The sequence below is a fragment of the Nansenia antarctica genome (assembly GCF_963989245.1).
Source record: "Nansenia antarctica genome assembly, chromosome: 9".
NCBI classification, from domain to species: Eukaryota; Metazoa; Chordata; class Actinopteri; order Argentiniformes; family Microstomatidae; genus Nansenia; species Nansenia antarctica.
The window spans coordinates 8,824,812-8,840,364 of record NC_137679.1 but is presented as its reverse complement, the minus strand read 5'-3'; the positions used below and the strand labels follow the sequence as shown (position 1 = coordinate 8,840,364).

Genomic DNA, 15,553 nt, shown 5'->3' with positions numbered 1-15,553 from the left:
TGTGATTGGCCTGTACCTTACCTGAGGGCGTGACTGTTTCCTGGACATACAAATCCAGGCTCTGTTTCACATTTACATTTTTGGCATTTAGCAGACGCCTTATTCCAAAGCGACTTACAATCAATACATTTGACTAAGCAAGTGAATCTCTGTGCCTTGAGCTTCACATTTTTTGAGGATAGTTTGACGGTCAGGTTGGTCTGACACGCTTGTAAACTGTTCTCCTTTTGCAAAAGATAATTAAATACCTTTTTCTGTACAATCTGAAGAAAGCAGGCTGCCTTGTTCTATTTTTCTATTCAGGATGCATTTCTTTTCTATCGATTACACGAGTCAGGTGAATATAATTCCAGGGTTGAACTATATATTCTGAAGTAACTCCATGCCTTCTAAAGTATCCGACTGCGGTGGCCTTTCCTATGACCTCAACACAAAATTAAGCATCTGAAGTATGCAAAAGAGAACCTTGAGAAACCTGAAGCCTATTGGAACAATGTGCTTTGGACTGACGAAACCAAAATTGAACTTTTTGGCCACAACCAAACAAGGTATGTTTGGAGAAAAAAGAGTGAAGCATTTGTAGAGAAGAACACCTCGTCAACTGTTAAGCATGGAGGGGGATCCATTATGCTTTGGGGTTGTGTAACAGCTGGGGGCACAGGCAATATTGTGCGGGTGAAAGGAAGAATGGATTCCACCAAATATCAAGACATTCTAGAGGCTAATGTTCAAAGGTCAGTCCAGAAATTGAAGTGGAAGGGAGGTTGGGTATTCTAGCAAGACAATGACCCGAAGCATACCTCAAAATCAGTACCCCAGCAGTACCTCCAGGAAAGACGGATGAAGGTTTAGGAATGGCCCCAGACTTTAATATTATTGAAAAATCTGTGGAGAGATCTCAAACATGCCGTGCATGCAAGAAGGCCGAAGAATATTTCTGAGCTAGAGGTGTTCTGCCAGGGAGAATGGGGAAGAATTCCCAAAACAAGAATGTATAGACTCTTAGCTGGCTACAGGAAGCGTTTGCAAGTTATTATAGTTGCCCCAGGAGGAATTACAAAGTACTAGCTGACAGGGTTCCCAAACTTTTGCACAAGGCCTTTTTCCTTGTTTTATTATTTTGAAACAGTAAAATATGAAAAAAATGTAATCTTGCTTTAAAATGTGATGAAATGTGTCATGTTTAACTTTGTACCATTTAGAGGTTAGGTTTGCTTCTTTCCACTTAGATATTCATTGTAAGTTGCCTGGGGTGGTTCAGTGGTCTAGCACCGCAGTCTACAGTGCACACATATGCCCATGTCGGCATGGGTTTGAATCCGGCCCATGCCCTGCTGACATGCCCTCTCCTCCTTACTTTCCTGTCTACCTTCACTATCTCTATCCCCCCAAAAAGATATTCATTGTAAAAGGCATTTTGACTCGGGGAGCCCACATTTATGCACCCCACTGTAGGCCTATCTCCCAGTACCTGATGCAGAGCGTTCCTCCCAGCTAGTTACTCTAGTATGTGGATCTGCCTTTGGCTGTGACTTTGACAGAGTCTCTGTAGAGGCTTAATAAGGCAGCAGGCACAGAGGGCAGGAGGAGGGGAGGGTGCTGTTCTGTTCTGGCCCACTTTTCTTATTTTTTCTTTTTCTCTGTGTGTGTGTGTGTGTGTGCCCGTGCCTGCGTGCCTGTGTGCATTTGTGTGTGTGTGTGTGTGTGTGTGTGTGTGTGTGTGTGTGTGTGTGTGTGTGCAGGATTGCCATGTGGGGCGGGTTACCGCCGAACGGGCTACTGGATTTAGCGGTTATAGACTGGTTAGGCTGTAAATTGTCAATCCCATCTGGCAACCCTGCGTGTGTGTGTCTTCTGTTCTGCTCTCAACACACAAACACACTCTTTGTCCACCTCTTCATCCTCCATCCTACCTATCGCTCAGGTTCAGGTGTTTTAGCCCCTAGTTCTAGGTAAGGGAGTAGTAGAGTAATGACCCCAGATCTGTAGAAAAGTGAAGCTTCTACTTTTACATTTACATTTTAGCAGCATTTAGCAGACGCCTTATTCCCAAAGTGACTTACAATTAATACATTTGACTAAGCAAGTGAATCGTCAATCCACCAGTCGTAGCAGGAAGAGTAATCTAGCTCAGGCCCGGGGCCATTGGCAGTCTCTGTGATAGAAGGAAAAACTGTACGTGAACTCTCCGGGATAGAAGGAACAAAAACAAACCAAAAAAGAAACAAAACACATGTTTGTAGTTGTTTGTAGACAGTACAGGGGGGGCAGTAGAAGTCTTGGGTAACACAGTAAAGGGGAAAAGCGGGTGTCTCAGGAGACGCAGTGCTGGGGGTAATGCTGGATGCTATAAATTGACACCTGAGAGGATTACTGCAGATAACGGTCGATGCCGTCATCTTTCCACTTGATTGGCTAGAAAGATTGACTTTTTTGGACACCACATTTCTTACATCTTTTAAATCCAGTCAGATCTACTGGAGTGATAGCAGGAGTGATAGCAGGAGTGTGGTCACACCCTGGGCACGGCAGGGAAGGTCACCCCAGAGGCGATCACATGCGCTTGCTGTTTCTCAGGCTGTCACCCTAAGTGTGGGTTTGTTCTTTCGGCAGATCCTGTGATATCACACTGTGTTCCAAGAAGTGATGTTGACGCAGACCCCCCAAAAAAATCCCTGAAAGTTCCATTTTAAGAATCCGGACGCTCCGTATCCACACTACTTATATGTGCGAGTCAGCAACGTTATACAGTACAAATAGGCATAAGTTGGCTGAGTCACAAACGATTCCATATTTGGACCCTGTATCATTATACGGGTACTGTAGAGCTTTGGCGGCGGACCCATTGTAATTATTCCACCACCTATGCGTTTTCTTTTGTGTGATTTTCTCCTCATATGCTGTACCAGACAGTAGTGAAGTGCTGGGTGGTTAATTGCTCCGATTGCATCGCTGCCCTCTTCATTCTTTAGTAGTGAGGAGGATCTGTACAGAGCAGCTACTGGGCTCTGATACTGTGGCCTCTCTGGAGGGGACACAGACATTACCATACCTCCACACCAGAGGATGGAGGGAGGGAGAGGGAGGAAGGGAGAGAGGGGGAGGGAGGGACGGAAGGAGAGGGAGATGGAGAGAGGGAGAGAGGGAGGGAGGGAGGGGGAGGGAGGGACAGAAGGAGAGAGAGAGAGAAAGAGAGAGAGAAAAAGAGAGAGAGAGAGAGAGAGAGAGAGAGAAAGAGAGAGAGAGAGAAAGTGAGAGATTATTCTAATTAGCCCAGGGAACATTGTAAAAGAGCAGGAGAAGCATATCCACTGAGTCAGGGTTCATTATAAAGCTCTTCCAAGGGATTGTAAAACTAACGAAAGTGAACACTCATATTAAACTGTCTGAGGACTCTATGAATTTAGATAGATTGTAGGTAGATTGTATTGGCATCCCGGGGGTTGGGATCTGACATTCTCAGCTATGTAGGTGTTGAAATACTGCAATTGTTAGTCAGTATCGGTTAAAATGTCGGTTCAAATTAATTTGTCTTAGGGTCCCTGTCGCGGGAGGCATCCGTTGCCCGTTGTATCAATGTTTTACTTTTGAGCTGGGAATTGATTAGAAACATATTGAAGATCAGCACTGATAATATTGATAATAATTCACTTTTAAGTGAAGATTTTGGTATATTTTCAGCTCATTAAGTGCTCATGAACAAAACGGGTCCGACAGTTTGTCAAGAAACGGCCTGATTGGACAGAGAGGGTGACACCTCCCCACTACCACGAGCAAACACTTATTTTACTATGTTCTTTATTTTGTATTTTTTTTTAATTTAGCCTTTATTTAACCAGGTCGGTCCCATTGAGACACAATTATCTCTTTTCCGAGGGAAGCCTGGCCAAGACAGCAGCTTAAAACGTAGAGTTTCGACAGTTAAAACAAACAATGCAGAATTACACAATAAAAGAACACCACATCAACAACAACAACAACAACAACAACAACAACAAAAAAGACAAAATACAATCTGGTCAGAGCAATAGAGTAAAATAATGGGACTTTCATATAAAGCAGGAGCAAGAACGATATGAGGCTGATTCCAAGTTACTCACAAGGTTTTTAAATGTTCCAAGAGAAATGAGTTCCTTCAGGTTCAGAGTGCTCTGTAGTGAGTTCCAGGCAGCGGGTGCAAAGTGCATGAAGGAGTGCTTGCCGAATTCAGTGCGAACTTTGGGGACATTTAGCAGATAACAATCGTTGGCATGTAGCAGACGTACTCTGGGTTTGTTGGCCTTAAACTGAGGACTGTTTCATTTAATGAGATAAGAAATCGATTAACATTATATCATGAACCATATTATCAACACTAGCAAAAAGTGACACAAATCCTTTAACATCTATTTAATGGAATGTCCTTATTTGTAGGCCAACAATTCCACTGCGAACCAACAGAGGGCGGCATTGTTCAACCTTTCACTCTGTGCCGACCACTGTTGCCAATACTCACTGATGTCACAAGAACTGTATATAACACAGCCTATAGTGACACCGTTGAGTATTGGCTACTCTCACTGAGGTGTATTGCCCTGGCGGCAGTTCAATATGTTTGTCAGTTTAACTCTTTGAAAACAGTAATTTTTCCCAAATAACCTCATCAGATATTATTTGAGAATGATCATTTTGTCGATGTGAACACAGTTTAACTGTGTTAAGTTAACTCCTCTCCTCCCCTGCCCTCCCCTCTCCTCCCCTCTCCTCTCCTCTCCTCCCCTCCCCTCCCCTCCCCTCCCCTCTCCTTTCCTCCCCTCCCCTCCCCTCCCCTCTCCTCTCCTCTCCTCTCCTCCCCTCTCCTCCCCTTCCCTCTCCTCTCCTCCCCTCCCCTCTCCTCTCCTCCCCTCTCCTCTCCTCTCCTCCACTCCCTTCCCCTCTCCTCTCCTCTCCTCTCCTCCCCTCTCCTCCCCTCCCCTCCCCTCTCCTCCCCTCCCCTCCCCTCTCCTCTCCTCTCCTCCCCATCCCCTTGCCACTCATCCAGTCCACACAGGGGCCGTGAAGCCCTGGTTGGCATGGACCCCCAGGGGCAGAAACGTAAGCTGTACAGCGCTGCACCAGGCCGGTGCCATGTGGTGGTCAGATCCTACCAGCCCCAGGCCGAGGGAGAGATCACCCTGTACAAGAACGACAGGGTCCAAGGTGACGCCACTCATACTGCTGTATTCTACAAGGAAGAGATTTTGACCTATCGCTAAGCCACGCCCCCCTTTGAAAACTCGGACAAACAAACAACGCTTCACTGACAGTGACTGACTGACCGACCGTGACTGAATGACATTCAACGACTTACAATGGTGGGAGTTGGCACATTTCTGATTTCTGATTTTCCACAGCAAGTAATAGACATGTTTTTTTTTTAAAGATGTAGAGAATATTTAGTCTAGAAGCTTTTCACCATCAGATATTAGCGAGTTGTTTGTCCGAGTTTTCTGCCTGTCGTGACTTTTGCTGTGATATGATTGGACAATCTCTATTTTGGGGCGTGGCTTAGCGATAGGTCCATTACGGTCCATGAAATATAACTCCCTCCAAAAGCAGTACGTTTAAACCACATAATCCACGGTATATTAGATGTATATAGATGTATATTGGATATCTCTACCTTTAGTATGTTGCTCAGCGAATACACTGCCAACCAGTGAGATTCAGATTGTCTTCTGATGTGGATCTGTAGTCTTTGAGTGTTACAATTCAATTGTGCTTTTTCGGTGGTTACATAATAGTTACCTGTCAAGCTGTCATGTTGTGTAAGCCTGAGTGTCATTGAGAAGACCACAGGCACAGAGCTGCAGTCAAGCTCAGGTCGTTGTTGATTACTGTTGACTAATGCTTTGTGCAGAGAAAAGACATTGCATGAATCACCGTGCCTATGTTCTTTTACTAGTAATAACCAGATGGCCATGTTTCAAAGGACACGATCGTATGTTTCTCTTATATCTTCACTGTATACCTCTTTAATTGAGGGTTATTGATAGCCTTAAGATTTGAGGAAAGGTTATGAGAAGGTTTTGAAATTGGATTTAGCGGTTTAAATCACATTTTTATATGATGGAAATGATGTACCTCTGTCCTTTGCAATAATGGTCAGAGAGTAACAACCCTCTCTCTCTCTCTCTCCCTCCCTGCAGTGATGTCCATAGGGGATGGAGGGTACTGGGAGGGTTGTGCCAGGGGCAACATGGGCTGGTTCCCAGCGGAGTGTGTGGAGGAGATCCCCAACCAGACCCAGGAGGAGCGGCCATGTAAGTGCGGGCAGGTGGGCCGGCGGAGAGGTGGGCCGGCGGGTGGGCGCTTGTGGCGCAGGATGTAGAGCCGCCGTCTAATGATCGGCGGTTCGGCAGATCGGCGGTTCGAACCCCAGCTTGCCACATGTCGAAGTGTCCTTGGGCAAGAGACTTAACCGCAAATTGCTCCCAATGAGCGGGACGGCGCCTTGCGTGGTAGCTTGCCGCCATTGGTGTGTGAATGTGTGTGTGAATGAATGGGTGAATGAGAGGCGCTTGGGAATAAGGCGTTATATAAGTCGGTCCATTTACCATTTAAGTGGTGAGAGCCATACGGTACAGTCAAGTCAAGTCAAATCAAGTTTTATTTGTATAGCGCATTTCTCACAAAATGCGATTCAATGCGCTTCACATGATGACAGAGCCGCAAGCAGGCAAGGGTAAAAAACCTGTACACTGTGTAGCCAGGAAAATTCCCTTGCAGCCCTCTACTCATACAGCGACTACTACCAGTTTGTCTACCAGCGCACAGCAGCAGTGTAGAAGTGTTTGTGTTTAATCATAACTGCTGCCAAACATGAAGGTTTTTAGCTTTAAGATTTAAATATGTTAAGGGGTTGGGGCCTGTTTGGGGCCTGTTTCTTCAGGGAGTTTGTTCCAGGAGCATGCAGCAGCGTGACTGAAAGCTGCTGCACCGGAAATCCCTCGGCTCTTACGTTGCATTGCCGCGGTCGCGCTCCTCCACAGAATAGTCACAGGTGAAACGTCTTGCTTGGGTGAAGGCGAAACACTAGAGCTGCACACACACTTCTGCCGAAGACCGTAACACCTGCCGGAGTGGAAAGACACACATCATATCACTGATGTCTACCTACTGAAATCTACAGTGTGTTTAGAGGTATTCTTGACCCGTCTAGATGAATAGCGGTGTGGTTTCATCAAAGGAAACTGGCCAGGTTCTTGTTGGATATTGTTTGATCTTGTGCTTCGACCCTTCTTCTCTCACGCTCTGATAGCCAGCTGAATCAGGGAAGAGCCTTCTGGCCACGGAGGGCTGTTCGTTCAATTAGTACTCTGCAGCCAGGACGCACGTAGCACACGAGTGCACACACACGCACGCACGCGCACACGCGCGCACGCACACACGCACACATACATACACATACATACACACACACACACACACACACACACCGACTGCACTGCATGCGTGACTGACAGCTGCGTTAGTAGGACTTTAGAGTGTCTAATGTGTTGGCTGGTGGACAGCTTACTTTGTATGTGTGTGTGTGTGTGTGTGTGTGTGTGTGTGGTACAGTACTATATGTGTGTGCTAGTATGCTAGCATGTGTGTGTGTGTGTGTGTGTGTGTGGTACAGTACTATATGTGTGTGCTAGTATGCTAGCATGTGTGTGTGTGTGTGTGTGGTACAGTACTATATGTGTGTGCGAGTATGCTAGCATGTATGTGTGTGTGTGTGTGTGTGGTACAGTACTATATGTGTGTGCTAGTATGCTATCACGTGTGTGTATGCGTGTGCACGGCTGCACGCATGCGTGTGTGTGTGTCTTTGTTAGCCCGCACTCATACGCAGGCCTTAGTCCTGGGGGCGAAATTCTGTCTAAAGTTTATTTTTGGTCCAAATAAATGTCTTCCACATCAGCGAAGCCAGTGTTCAGTAGCAGAGGAACTGTGCGTTATGAGTTCCATGCAGTTTAGGCCGGAGGGCCAGGAGGACTAGAGGTCTCCTGAGTTGAAAGCAGAACATGAGGGGATCATCTGGCTGCAGCGCTGCAGTTAAAGTGGAGACATTTGCATTAACACTTAATCAGCTATGAGAGGGGTCATTTGACCCCTGTGAGGAAAAATAAATGTTTATTATCTTTGCCCTCGAGCACATTTCAGGACCCTCCTTTCATGACTTTTCCTAGATATGTGCGTTCTACTAGCCAGTATCCTTACATTTTCAAAATCATCAGGATAAGCTAGTATGAAGTATGAAGCTATTTTGCAGTTTTTCTGTGTAGGAAGCAGGGTAATTTACAAGCGGCCAACTAGTGGTTGTGTGTAAATAGCAGCTTGAGCGATGTAAAAGCGGCTCTTTTAGGAGGTAAAAAAGCACTGCTGTTGTAGTGTTAAGTACTCAGCGGTTTTTCATACTGTAGGATGAAGATACTCCATATTTAGGCCACTCCCTAAATATGTCGGACAAACGCAGTTGTTTTGTTTTCATATTATCTATTTTTCATTCCATTGCATTTCTTTATAACGATACCGCAATTGACACATCCACAACATATAGGAAAGGTACCATTTCTGTGTTAGACAAATATTCCCAAAAGTGAAAAAGTTGATGCAACTCACGATTTGCTGTCATAAGCTGTCATTATTTGGCCAGATACACACAGTACACGTATATTTGGCAGGCTTGTTTGGATTTCCTTAAGGACACTGGAGAGATAGATTGTTATGGAAAATACTCAAAGAATCTTGTTATCTTGTTGGTTTTCACTAAGGACAACAGAAAGATAGACAGTGGGTCCCCCTTTAAACAAATGACCGCTTTTCACCAGGCTTTGTGAAGCCTTTGTAAATCCTGTATAAGGCCTATATAGTTGCTTCATAAATCACCCCTAAGCAGATTCATACTATGAAGGATGTTATAGCAGGTCCATAGTACATCTATTTTGCCACTTACTATATATAATAATAATAATAATAATAATAATAATACTAATACTAATAATAATAACCATAATAATAATAATAATAATAATACATTAGACTTATATAGCGCTTTTCTATACACTCAAAGACGCTTTACAAACTGAAAAGATCGAGTAGTAAAATAAAATAAATTAAAAAAAATAGATAAAAGAAAGTATAGGGGTCTAATTAATTCTGAGATTACTAAATCTAAATGTCTTTGTAGGACAATCTACTCTGTATACTGTAATTACACCTAGATTTCAGGCGGAGAAGCGGCGAACAAGCAACGCCAGCGTCCTCTCTCGACCGGCATTTTTGAAAAGTATCATATCTATCATAGCCTATCTATACATCATATCTATCATGTCATATCTATCATATCTATACATCATATCATATTATAATTTTTAGATGACTAAATCTAAATCTATTTATCCAATTTATGATTGCACCTAACACCTACACAGTGGTGATTTGTTTCCTGGGGGATTGTATGGTGTGTTGTACACAACGTAATTGTCTTGTAACTAAGAGACAAACCAGAGTCGCGGTGGCAGTCCGTCCATGATGCGATTGGCCGAGAGAGGGTCTGGTCCATGTGAGGCATGTATGAGTCATCATGATGATGTCATCCAGCTGGCTACTCCTCTTCTTCTTTGGCAGAAGGAACCAAGAGATTCCAGACACTGGCTTGTGGGTTGTTATAGTAGCAGGCCAAAGCACAGTGACTGGAGAGGAGAGGGGTGAGGGTGAGGGGCATGAGGGGGAACACTAGTATGAGTAGCCGCCGGCCCCCCCTTCTGTTATGGCCTCGATTTTGTTATGCCATATTCATAGGATTTGGGACACTCGTGTCTATTTGTGAACAGGGTTGCCAGATGGGATTGCCAGATTGGATTTCCAGCCTAACCACAGTCTAAAAAAACGCAAAATCCACCAAAAACCACCAGCCCAAAACCTAGATTGTCCGAAAACCGCTAATTACTATTGGGCAGGTGCCCATTTCCTGCCCCCTAAACTGTATGTCTGTTGCCAATGATGTTTGTAAAACCTGCACATTGTATGTAGCTACTAGGGTGTGTGTTTCAACGTCACACATGTTGTACCTTTCAGGCACTGACACTACTAAATGCTATTTATCCAGTCCAACCACCCCAAATGCTTTTTTTCCGGCCCAGTGTGATCAAAGGTAGCCCATTCGGCAGGAACCCGCCCAATCTGGCAACCCCATGTTTGTGAAGAATAACCTTAGGCACTAAGTAACTGGACAGAGTCGCTGTAAATATCTGATATGATATGATGATCTATATGTCCATTATGAGGCAAGTTGTTGTAAGTGGAGAATAGAATACAGAATACAAAACGATACTGTACAGTGATTCACTTTGTTGCTGTGGAGGCAAAATAATATGACCTGCTTCTAATTAGCGTACTTTCTGTCTCGTGCTAGTGTTGTTTTCGTTGCCCTAAAAGGAACAGCGAACACATGGCTCATTGTTGGTGTATGTATGTGTGTGTGTGCGTGTGTGAGTGTGTGTGTGAGTGTGTGTGTGTGTGTGTGTGTGAGTGTTAGTGTGTGTGTGTGTGCATGCATCTGTGTGTTGATCACGTGTGTGTGTGTGTGTGCATGTGCACGCATGCGTATGTGTTTGTGTTTGTGTATGTGTGTGTGCGTGCATGCACGTGTGTGTGTGTGTGTGTATGTGGGGGGGGGGGGGGGGGGGGCACGGGGTGTCTATGTTCCCACTATCCAAAACGACCAGAATCCGAAATAACGGCCAAAAGTTCATCTAAATATACTGCAGATGTACTTGACTCTGCGCTGCTGCTTTGTTTAGCTCAGCACAGCGCCACACACAACGCTTTCAGGTCTCTCTTGAACCCTTCAGTGCTGCACACTCATATACATTCCTGATTGATATATTTCCATGGAAACATCATCTACACTGTACGAGCCCCGTTGCTAAGGAGTGGGCCTTGGCAAGAATTTTTTTTTCTCCCTTTTTGTCGAATTCTCTCTCTCTCTCTCTCACTCTCTCTCCACTGCACTAAGAAGAGAGCTTACGTGGGATTTGTTCATCAGCAGAGTTCCTCTCTCTCATGTCCCCGTTAAAGATGCGCATGACCTGTTACCTGGGCGTTTGGTGGGATTCGTAACTCAAACTTTTTCCGAGGGCATGACGGGTCTTCTGTAGGTATTCTGGTCTGGAGGACTAGAGGTGAGGTTGGGGAACCCTGACTTAGGCGGAGGGGGAGGAGGAGGAGGAGGAGGAGGAGGAGGAGGTGGTGGAGGTGGCGGTGGTGTGGGAGCTGGTGTCTGGGGAAACACTCGGTTTGAGGAGAAGAGGAGAGCCACAGTGGCCAAATGGACGAGACGGGCAAATCCAGGAAGAAGGTTCATTTTGGAGGTACTGTACTGGGAGGACTAGGAGGAGGGCTGACAGGCAGCAGAGATCAGTATGTTTCTTGTGTTCTTGACGAAGGTTGGGAGGGTTTGAAATGCTTGGAATGGCAAGACACTGCTTCTTGGAGGAGATTGAGAACCCTATTCTAGGGTTGTATGCTTATATAAATGGGCTGGTAGATCAATAACAGTTGATTTATGTTCTCTTTTCACACTATATATGAACATTTCGATATATCATATTTCATAATATGACATTATATTACCACATATACACGAATGAACCATTATGCACTGTTTCTCAAACAAATCCACCTGCTTTCGGTGACGTTTAATGATTCCAGCGCTGTGCAGAATTGTGATTGCACTAAAGTATTGCATTCCAGGACTGCTGTGTGTCTCTGATAATTAGTTCAGTGTTCTATACACACAATAATGTGTGTTATGTCACAGTCCATTTTAAATAGCAGGAGTGAGTTGAAGGCTCCCTGGGCTAAAACCCCTTCTGTGGATTTACCCACCAAGCTAGCCAAAACTGAGCTAGGCTAACACAGTACAGTGGCTTTCTTTAGCAGGCTTATACCTCCTCTTGTTTTTTTTGTATTCAGCCGCCACTGTCAGCGCAGTGCACACTCGTGTCAAGTAGGTCTTTTTCTAATTCTGTCTGTTGAGGAGCAGTGTTTGCACTCTAGAAAGAGAGGGAGACAGACAGCGGAAGGCAGGAACGGCAGGGCTGTTGAACAGGAACAGTCTGGCAGGGGTGTTTCATTAGCAATACTGGTGTGTGTGTGTGTGTGTGTATGTGTGTGTTTGGGGAAGGGGGTTGGGGGGGGGGGGGGGGGGGGCTGGTGTCACACAGACCGAAAAGGTGCTTAGCACCTCTGTCGCTTTCGACAGCTGTTTGCCTGGGGTGTGAATGACAGTGTATATTTAGTCTATGACAGTGCATTTATTCATGTGCTGAAGTACAACACCTGCTGTGGCTCTTTATTTGCACCTCAGTCACTTCCCCATAGCTCATCGCTATGGCGTAAAAATAACAGCGCATAATAATCTAGGCTTTAACTCAGAAGTTATCATTTTTTAGCAGATGTTTAAGCGATGTGAATCTTCGAACTTCGAATCCGAAATGGGAAAAGGTGGGCTAAACAAACTGGCAGTCGATCCGGTTGAGTCGAGGGCATCTTTATGGGGGAAACAGAAGGGCTCTCGAACAACGAGTAGTCCTCCTTATGAGTAAGCTACGCGTCCCTCCAAATGGATTATGGGCTAAGTAATGTAAGGCACGTAACTCGCCCTATCAAAGAGCGCGCCTGGGCGCCTGGGCTTAGAAAAGAAACCAGTGACTATGACAACCAGTGAGTAGGTTGGAGGGAAAAGTGTTGAATCCCACGCAGCCCTGCTGAAAACTGATATCATCACATCACATCAAGTAGAGCAGCAGCACAGAACAATGCTGGGAAATGACTGTGGTTTTGAGAGCACACACAAACCTACAAATTACACACTCTGTAGTGCAGTTAGCCCTACTATGTTTACACCTTTTGTATTCGAATTTTTAAGAGGTACTCTTTGTGCAATACTTGCTGTTTCGAGAGTTTTTTTTTTTTTTGGCTTTGTTGTTTAAACTGAGGCTTCAGTGAATGAATCATTGCTGTATATTGTATAACATTGCTTTCATCTGATGATTCACTGAATGAATTGATCCCTCTGTTGACTCTCTGTGCCAGCCCGGCTTGACCCCCCCTGATGCTGGGCTGTGGTCAACACACACACACACACACACACACACACACACACACACACGCGCGCACACACACACACACACACACACATACACACACACGCACCCACACACCCCCACCCCCATACACACACCCTTAAAGACAGGCATTAAACCTTAACCTCCTATCCCCAAGGCCGTTGGATAGCTGGTGATGCAACACCTGGCCCCCCTCTGCACCCTGAGAAAGAGTGACACACTCCTGTGACACACTCCTGTGCAGCAGAAGTCTCCCTATTGTCACTACAGTGCTGTTTAATCGATGTGCATCAATTCACCGTTGCAGCAGTTACAGCCTCTTCATTCTAAAGCCATTACAGACCGCCACACAATACTGATTGTAGGTAATTACGCCAGGCAGGCTGCTTAAGTCTAGAGTGCTTCTGGTGCCCTGGAACAGCCTGTGGTCCGTCTATCTGTCTGTCTACCGGTCTGTCTGTCTGCCTGCCTGTCTGTCTGTGTGTGACCAGGTTCTATCTACATTTTTGTCAAAATTGAGTTTTTTACATCATCTGATCCATTAGGTGTTTATTAATGCCTGTGCGGTGTTATTTTTAAAAAATGTTTACATTTCTTAGTTAGTAATTCATAAAATACAAAGGTTCCATCTCACAAAACATAATGGAATGTAAAAACGTTGACGCTCAATATCTCTGAACTGCCCTAAACGGAGATAGAACCTTATCATTCTGAGCTCACGAAGTTATGTGCTCAGTGGCCAATGGCGTGACTCGATTTAGCGAGGGGTTGCTGCTTGACTTGGCACGGGTCGGCTTGGCGGATGTTTGATCAGCCACATCTCACAGAGAGGGGGGGGGGTCTTGCTTTTATTTCATAATTCAATTAGCTGTAAAACAGCACCTGGGAATACCGTACCATATGGTGCCTACGCGCGTTTCTGAGAAAAAGCCTCCAGGAATCTGACTACTGTACAAGCCTTTCTTCTCTCTTCTGAGACGCTCAGCAGTACTGGCGCTTCTGTGGAGATTTCCGAGTTCCATTGAAGTTGCCGTTTACAGCGTCGCAATGTGTTCTGCATAATCACATGGGTTAAGGGAGCCAGTCATATACTGGATTGATCCTAGGTTTGTGTTTCTCTTGGTTTTCTCTCGAACATGTACTGTACATGTGTGTCTTAGCCTTTTATACCTTGAGTATTGAGTCAAGCATGACCACAACATGATGTGTGAAATGGTAAAAATGCTAAATGGACTGATATAGAGCCTTATTCCAAAAGCGCTTTTCAACGGCCTCTCGTTCACCCATTCGCACACACGTTCACACACCAATGGCGGCAAGCTACCATGCAAGGCACCGGCCTACTCATTGGGAGTGATTTTGGGGTTCAGTGTCTTGCACAAGGACACCTCAACATGTGGCCGGCCGGGGTTCGAACCGCCGATCTGCTGACCTTGCGATCATTAGACACCGGCTCTACCTCCTTTTTTTTAAATCAAAAATGTTGGCTCTACCTCCTGCGCCACAGCCGCCCAAAATGGTCCTTGAAGCTGTCTGTTTCTTCATCTCTCCATAGGTTCAGTAACATGTAACACGAAGTTGCTTTTATACCAGTACGATAACTCTAACAACAGTACACACGTGGCAACATCTTATACACACGTTGTTACGGTAGTAATTGCGTTCTAGTAAATTGTCACATCGGAATCTGAGAGTAGTTTTCAGCAGGCTGTCCATTTTGAGTTTGATGAATTGTTCTTGTTACCTTCTTCAGCTTTCTTCACAACAGGACTAGTACCCATCTCCTTGGTGATCCATCTTAATGTGGAGCATGATGGCAGAAACTGATAGAACGGCTCATTCGTTGAATTGGTCATTCATTTACCGAGCATCAAGAATACATTTAAAAGTATATACAGTATATCATTATGGCTCTGCTATCAACCATTGTTGATGATCCAATAAAGTTTCAATTATACGCTTATTCTACCCATAATGCCTGTCAACCCTTGGACAGTGTGTACGCTGATAAGATGCAGGGAATTTTTCCTGGATACAAGGTGTACAGGTTTTTCGCCCTTGCTTGCTTGCTTGCTGTGCGCCGGTGGTCCTCGGGCCTCTCCTCGGGGGCCCCCGGCCGCCTCGCGTGCTTGGTCTGTTCCCGCCGCTGGGGCACCTGGTTCGGCTAGCCAGGTACGGGGCTATTATGGTCTGTGCTTGGTTGGCTGGGCCGGGTGTGCTGGTGGTGGGGGCGGGTCGGGTGTTTGGGGGCCGCTGCTGTGTGCTGGTAGGCAAACTATGAGTCGCTCTATGAGTAGAGGTCTGCAAGGGAATTTTCCTGGATGCACAGTGTACAGGTTTTTTACCTTTGCCTGCTTGCGTGCTCTGTCATCATGTGAAGCGCATTGAATCACATCTTGTGAGAAATGCGCTAT

The 15,553-nt window shown here is 45.4% G+C and overlaps 1 protein-coding gene across 1 annotated transcript in view; it reads left to right on the top strand.

Annotated features, from left to right (window-relative positions):
• The window catches only part of shank2b (SH3 and multiple ankyrin repeat domains 2b), a gene marked incomplete at both ends in the record, with an annotated part of 107,323 nt that overhangs the window by 48,171 nt on the left and 43,599 nt on the right, over positions 1-15,553 (top strand). The window contains 2 exons of the mRNA XM_080539049.1: positions 5,021-5,178; positions 6,168-6,281. Coding sequence (XP_080395175.1) covers positions 5,021-5,178; positions 6,168-6,281 — 272 coding nt within the window. The remainder of the gene's footprint in view (positions 1-5,020; positions 5,179-6,167; positions 6,282-15,553) is intronic.